Below are 7,808 nucleotides of genomic sequence, written 5' to 3'. Positions count from 1 at the left end.
TTGTCAGTGCACCACTGGGAGAGGGCCACTCCACGCCACGGTGGTAATTGGCCCTGTTCGACCATACTTCACGCTCTGGATTACAGGGGTTCATTAGGCGGTGGGCGGGGTCGGGGGGGAGAGCCCAGGGCCCGGTTTGAATGTCATCCACTCACAACTCGTGTTAGCCGTGGCCGGCGAAATTTAGATGGCTGGGTTTGACAGCAACGGCACGCAAATCACTGCCCCCCCCCTTCCACCTCACCCTCGAACATGTCATCTAGAGGCGTCATAATAATTATCTGAGCGCGCACGTGTACAGAGGACGCCAGCCGAGGTTAGCATCTTGTGGCACGGGAGGAGTTAATGTTTATTGAGACGCGGCGAGCAAGGCAGGCGACGGGGGAGACGCGTATATTGCAGCGTTGACGCTCGCACCCATCAAGGGGACATCCACCTCGCCATGTGAGATTACGTAAGGGGCTGAAGGTGGGAGGTGGGGTTGAGGGGGGGTGTAAGGCAGAGGCGGGATTGCGGATGGAGGGACGGAAGCGTGGGTGATGGGGTGTCGGTGTTAGAGAGAGGGAGAGAGATTGGGGGGCTGGGGGTGGGATGGGTTGGGGGTGAATGCGCGCCTATTTGTCCGCACACTTATCTGGGATCTTGCCGTGGGGCGGCAAGAACCACCGAGTCGGCAGCAGGCGCACACGCAGGGCGCACTCTCCCCGCGCGGGCGTGTCACCGAGAGGAGGAGGAGGAAGAGTCGTCTCCACCACCCCGCCGCCCACCCGCGCTTTGATTTGCGCGGCGACCGCTCTCGCCGGGAGGACGGCGCGGCGGCTGCGCGACACGCGGCAAGGGGCGGGGAGGTCGCGCTCCGCGGCGCGCACCTCGTGCTCGAAGCGCCGCGCGGTCCGCTGTGCGGCGCGCGCCGGTGGCGGTCGACGCCGCTGCTCCCGCCGCGCACTTCATAGCCGAGGCAGCGGCAGCCGCGAGGCAGCAGCGCGCAATGAGCAGCAGAGCGGTGCGGAGAGAGCGCACGCCTGGGCTATAGCACCACCACCCCCCTCCCCCTCCTCCTCCTCTCTCTGCCTGGGTGCCTCTCGCCCTGCCGCTAAACGTGCGCGCGCTGCTGTGGAGACCTGGGACCGACCCCCGTGCGTCCAGCCCCTTACCTGGGGCTGAGCGAAGCTTGGAGAGGGCGAGCGAGCGAGCGAGCGAGCGAGGGGCGAGAGGTCAGAGACCGAGACTCTCAAACATCGCCTGGGCAGCGGCGCCAGCGACTCCCCCGCGTGGCTCCGGCGTGATCCGCGTGGCTCCCCCCCCCCTCCCGAGCGCATGAGTCAAGACGCGGGCACGGCCATAAGATGCGGGTTCCGCTGTGCGCATTGGCCCTACTCTGCCTGCTGAGCACAGGTAAAAGTGCATCCAGATATCGAGACAGCTACATAATACACCATACATTCACACGTACAGAGATAGGTATGGACACACACATATATATTGGTAAATAGCACACAGTACACACGTAGAAATATATATACACTAAATTTGATACATGTATAGAGACACGTGCATAGGTACATAGCACATACATACACACGTGTGCATACACACGTGTGCATAGATACACATCGCCATATGTATGCATCATGTGTGTATACATACACACGCTATACACATTGATACATATAGACACATGCATAGGGGCATAACGCATACACACGGTCGCACACATACATGGATAGTCCATGGCTGTAGCCATGAAAGACACAGACACGCATACACTCTGCTACACACAGACTTACACTCAGACTCACACACTCACACACCTAGCAGACTGCTGGGGGCAGAATGCCGTTAGAGAGCTCCACACGAGGTAACAAGCCCCACGCCCAACCGCCTTTGTCTCCCTAATTTCGACATTTCCACATCGCACCAGGTACTCATTTGAGGCTGACATAGCCCGCGGCTCGCACACTCTCACACGCACGCACGTTCATACTCAGCCACAAAGACAAAGATCCCCCGTATAGCCTGAGACGACTGTTGGGGCAAGTGTTGTTAGCGAGCACCTGTAAAGGCCGCCACGGCACACGAGGGGGTGAGGTTGCCAGCACCACGCCCGATCACATTTGTCTACCTCGTGGCGATGTTTACACACAGCACCAGGTACTAGTTTGAGGCTGAGTCGACCTAGGGGAGGCCCAGGACCGGTCAATACCATCGTCACTGGTGTTGGCCGTGAGCAGGAATCGAATCCGGGTGGTCAGGTTCGTAGCGCAGCGTAGCGCTAACCACTACACTACCGATCCCCACTCAGCCCCAGGCACTCTCACGCACTCACGCACGTTCAGCCACAGCCACAGTCACTCTCTCCCACGCTCGTAAGCTTGCTCGACCGCCCGCGTTCCTATCCCGCGTGTGGATTTTCCCAATGCCTGTTGGGCATCATTTGTAAAATGATTTGCTACTCCACATATTACAGACAAACACACGTATCCAAAACACACAGAAAGGATACCGTATAGCCTGTAACAGACGCTTGGGGCAAGTGCTGTGGCGAGTAACAATGAAGGCAGGAATGACACACGAAGGGGTGGGTGGCCAACACCACGCCCGGCCGCCTTTGTCTCCCTAGTGGCGATGTTTACACACCGCACCAGGTACTGTACCCATTTGAGGCTGAGTGGGCCACATACACACACACATACGGGCACAGCAAGACACTGACCCGCAACACGCAAGATTATCTCCGTTCGCGGTTCCTCGTTTAGCGGTGGTAATTCCACGTTACTATGCCACGGACTAGTCTGTACGGAGGTCATACACTGCATTATGTTCACACCAATCGGTGCTGCCTCATTTGGTAGCAACGTTTTATCGGCCTCATAAGGATGCTGCTTGATGATGTGTGTGTGCGTTTGTGAGACTGGTAGAGGGATGATTGATGATGGTAATGATGATTGTTTGGTGGAATTGGAATGGTTGACGACGACGACGATGATGATGATGATGGCCACAACCGAAAACAAGCTGTCACTCGCACGCGGATCTGGCTCAGGGTCTTGGCGAACGCGATGACGCGCGGCTCCTGGAGGGCGCCTCACGCCGCGAGGGCTCGAGCCGGGTGCCCTGGCCCACATCTTGGTGAGCCGGGTGCCCTGGCCCACCTCTTGGTGTGCCCGGGACAAATGTTGACTCCCATCACCGTCTAGCCGTGAGAGTTGCTCATGGACTCACTAAAACTACACCCCCCCCCCCAACACGGATCGCTACGACACTCACCACACTGCTCACCAATTATAAACTCACCACACTGCTCACCAGTTATAAACTCACCACACTGCTCACCAATTAAAAACTCATCGCGAAGCTCACCAACAGCAGTAATAAACTCACAGCTCACCAGTACTAAACTCACCACACTGCTCACCAGTACTAAACTCACCGAATATCTCACCAACACCAGGACTAAACTCGCCACACTGCTCACCAATACTAAACTCACCGAATATCTCACCAACACCAGGACTAAACTCGCCACACTGCTCACCAGGACTAAACTCACCACACTGCTCACCAATACTAAACTCACCGAATATCTCACCAACACCAATACTAAACTCGCCACACTGCTCACCAGCACCATTACTAAATCCACGACACGTCTAATCATCAGCCAAACTAAACTCACCACATAACTCGCCAACACCAGAACTAAACTGACCAACAATGCCCATTTTTGTCTCGTTATCGGCTAGATTGCTAAGGAAAAATACTTTCAACCAAACGAGTTTGCGTTTATTTAAAAAAAAACGCGTAACGTTCTTATTGCTGCTGCTGCTGCGTGTCTTGTGTGATTAGCGCGTTCGAGCGACGCGTTGAGCCAACCCCTCGCTCGGGACTGGCTTGAGCGGCTTGTGCTCACAGTCAGAACGCACGCACGTGTTGTGGGTTCGTGGGTGTCTTTGGGGAACGGCAGGAGTGCAGTGGTTCGCGCCCTGCGTTACGAACCCAGCGACCCCAGTTCGATTCCCACTCACGGCCAACACCAGTGACGAATATATCAACCGGTCCTGGGCCTCCACTGGGTCGGCTTGACCATAATTGAGAAACCTGGTTCGGTGTGCAAACGTTTGCATTGGGGAGACAAAGGCGGCCGTGCCTATAGTGCTGTCCGCACCCACCCCCTCGTGCGCCGTTCCGGCCTAAATAGGTGCTCGCTAACAGCACTTGCCCCAACAGCGTGTATAGGCTGTTGGGGCATCTGTTGGGGCATCTCGCCTGCGAGGCGTTCAGTGAGCAGCAGATTGAATGGGGTGGGCTGACAGCCACAAATGACACTGAGTCTGTAACTGAAGTGTGGAGTCTGTAAACTTAATTGGACCGCTCAGCTTGTGTGTGTGTGTGTGGCGGGGGTGGAGGTTTATTTTGCATGGAACGCGCGCGCGTGTGCAGGGGGGCGGAGACCGCCTGGGCTCGAATCCACGATTCAGTCCAAGAGATGAGTCACATTGGTGCGGAGTGTCAACGTAAACATCGCCGTGGAGAAAGACAAAGGCGGCCGGGCGCGGTGCTGTCTATTCGCAACCCCCTCGCGTGCCCTGCCGACCTTTAGTCGGCATCTGTTCCTAAAGGCCACGACGTGCAACGACGGATGTTTGTAGATGTGTGTGTGTGCGCGTGTGTGTGTGTGTGCGTGTGTGTGTGCGCGTGTGTGTGTGTGCGTGTGTGTGTGTGTGCGTGTGTGTGTGCGCGTGTGTGTGTGCGCGTGTGTGTGTGCGCGTGTGTGTGTGCGCGTGTGTGTGTGCGCGCGTGTGTGTGCGCGCGTGTGTGTGTGCGCGTGTGTGTGTGCGCGTGTGTGTGCGCGTGCTTGTGTGTGTGTGTGTGCACGTGTGTGTGTGCGCGTGTGTGTGTGTGCGCGTGCTTATCTGCGTGTGTGTGCTCTTGTCTTTTCTTTGTCTTGTGTCTGTGTGTGCGTATGCTTGTGTGTGTGTCTGTGTGTATTTGTGTGTGCGTATGCTTGTGTGTGTAGGTTGTGTGTATGTGCGTATGCTTGTGTGTATGTTGTGTGTGTGTGCGTATGCTTGCGTGTGTGTCTATGTGTATTTGTCTGTGCGTATGCTTGTGTGTCGGTGTGTGTGTATGGTTGTGTGTGTCTGTTTGACGAGCGGTAGTGTAGCATTACGCTTCAAATCCGTCTACTCGAGGTTGATTCCCGCTCACGGCCACCATCGGTCACGATTTTCTGATCCGGTCCGGGGCCGTCCCTACCTACTACGTCGACTCAGCCTGGTGCCGCGGGTAAACATTCAGCGCTGGAGAGACAAAGGCGGCCGGGCGTGGCGTTGTCAAGCCATGTCGGTCTTCATAGGTGCTCCCTAACAGCACTTGCCCCAAAAGCCCGTCCAGGCTATACGGGGGATCTTTGGCGTGTTTAATATCCGGGGACAGTCTCATCTGAGAGCTCCTACGGCAGGCGCGGCTGCGGTGGCTCGGTCATGCAGACCACGTGGCCGGCGTGCGTGTGACAGTCGTCGTGTTAATTGATTTGTAAAGCCAGATTCCGCAGTTAATAGGGATAGGAAGAGAACAGAATTACAAACAAAACGGATAAATTGCCATTCAGTGTTTAATCTCATCTGTCGGGGCCCTCTGCCGAATATTGTTTTGACGAAACGTAAGTCGTTAATTAAACATTAGCGACTTACGTACTGCCGAGTCTAATGATGTAACACGTTTCGACAGGGAAGTAATCATAATAAGCAATGCTTTACAGCCCCCTTTATCAATCTACTGCTGGATGAAGACCTCCCCCGTGTCGGCCACCTGAGTTGATTTAGACTATTTCATTAGGCTGGTTTATCACGCTGTTTAAAACAAACATCAAATGTGGTAAGCACAGGATCAGAGGTGTCACGGGCACGGGTTGTTGATGCGCTGAATCGTCAACGGTGACTCGACGAACTCGTTTTTAGTCAACGCACGTGACTCGGCGATGCGTGGGAAGTCGAAGGGGCAGCCCAGGGCACGGGCGCTTCCAGGAGTCGAGCCGAGGGTGACCGCTCTCGCGAGCCGCGTCCACGGATTCCGCGCGCAACATCAAAAGCGTCGACTGGACGCGGGAATGCCACGGACCTGTGGATGAAATCGCGCGTGGGGGTTCAGGCCAGGGTGAGTTCCACCAAACGCTACAAATGTCGAGGATGCACATGAGCGGCGCGCGCCCTGGGTGTTGAGCCGGGGACGCGGGCTCTTCCCCCGTCTTCCTCCCCCGGTCGGGAGGGGGGGGGGATTGTCGTGATCCCTCGGTGGCTGCGTGCCTCGGGCGATGGGGGCGCGGCACCGTGCGCGTGCACAGCGGGGTGCTCGGCGTGGGCGAATTCGTTCAGGTCAAGAGGGCATCGTGGCCAACGGCGCTGATGTCACCCGCACTTCGCACCGTCGCTGCCTCCTGCCTTCCTTCCGTTGTCTGCCGCAGTTGTTGCGAAGTCGACATCCGATCTCGAAGGTCTGGGGGCTTATGTCTCCCACCATTTGGCTTTGGATCTTCCCCATTGGCAGTGGACTGACAAAGAGTGACAAGCATGCACTGTATATCATGCTGTATTGGAAATATAAGTTTTGCTGGCTGGCACGCGGGTGGTCAAATGCGCGGCGGTGATGTAAGATCTGCGTGTGACCTCACCCGCATTGAGCCCAGTTCGTGCGTGATGACGTCACGCCTACTCCTGACCCACCGTAAACCCGCGGTATAATAGGCGACGTTACATGTTGTTGTGCTTTGGGTTACCCAGGAAAGTCTCACCGAGTCTCGAGAATCTTTTTTTTGTTTTCAGGAAGGTCCTGCCATTTACTCAGAGTTGGGTGCGCTCTCGCTACGTGTTCAACTTCAATGGAGTAATTTGCAGGTGCATTTCAGCATTGGGGTGTTTCAATTTTTACTTATCTACCGGAGGCAACCGGGTAACCCGGAGGGAAACCACTCAGGACAGGGGGAGAACATTCAGTTTCAGTTTCATTTATTTATTAGGTTTAACCCTGTGAGCCATGCGGTTCTTGACTCGGGTGCAACCGCAACAAAAAAAACATGAACAAGAAACATCTTAAAGTGACTACACGCGACAGAAAAATCCTGGGAAAAACAGCAAAGTCTTCCAGAAAAAAACACCGTATTTCAACGCTGTGTGCAAAAATCCCAGCGGCATGCAAGTCAAACAATAACGACCATATACAGACTCGGCACAGCAAGGCGCCCGAGTCGCGAATGAAACCCAAGTGCCCTCTTGCTTTGAGGCACGAGTGGGATTCCACTGCGCTGCCACGTGGCCGCCCTCCCAACGGCGGTGATGTCCGAGCCTTTCGGACCTTCGCTTTCCTGTGCGAGTTGTAAGGCAAACTGGCAGGCAAACTCGAGCACCACCAAGATTGTGCAGTGTCCCTTGCTCAATGCACACACGCAAACACACATAAACAGCGCTCTCGTGACCACACACAGTGCACTCTGCGTGTACCATTAACGCTTCTCGATGACAAAAGCCTGCCGAGTGCTAAGTGGCGAGACACCGCCCCAAGACCTGCCTCCTGAAAGACCTCTCGGTACGAGTGCCGCCAAGGTCCTGACGCGCTCCCCATCGCGAGTCAATGCGCCGTCGGGATTCTCATTAGCCGCTGCATGCACGAATTCACTCCTCCTGTGGTTGTTTTTTCCCCCTCTCGTATCAACGGCGTGGTGCGTGCAGCGGCCTCTAGTGGCTGCAGAGCGTTACGCGGAGCCGTTCCTGCCGACGCGGACCAAAAATTCCGCACGCGATTCCCCATGCCCG

At 55.8% G+C, this 7,808-nt stretch overlaps 1 protein-coding gene across 2 annotated transcripts in view; it reads left to right on the top strand.

Moving 5' to 3' along the window:
* The first annotated feature begins 613 nt into the window (after positions 1-613).
* LYPD1 (LY6/PLAUR domain containing 1) overlaps positions 614-7,808 on the top strand; it is a 30,955-nt gene continuing 23,760 nt past the window's right edge. Inside the window, exons 1-2 of one of the 2 annotated variants that reach the window (XM_061557703.1) lie at positions 614-1,395; positions 3,044-3,129. In XM_061557703.1, the coding sequence (XP_061413687.1) occupies positions 3,060-3,129 (70 nt within the window). In that variant the 5' untranslated portion in view covers positions 614-1,395; positions 3,044-3,059. The remainder of the gene's footprint in view (positions 1,396-3,043; positions 3,130-7,808) is intronic. The other variant, XM_061557704.1, reaches the window with a different exon arrangement.

Source organism: Lethenteron reissneri, chromosome 23 (assembly GCF_015708825.2).
Source record: "Lethenteron reissneri isolate LAM-NWPU_2019-01 chromosome 23, ASM1570882v1, whole genome shotgun sequence".
NCBI lineage: Eukaryota > Metazoa > Chordata > Hyperoartia > Petromyzontiformes > Petromyzontidae > Lethenteron > Lethenteron reissneri.
This window is presented reverse-complemented; position numbering and strand designations above follow the sequence as displayed.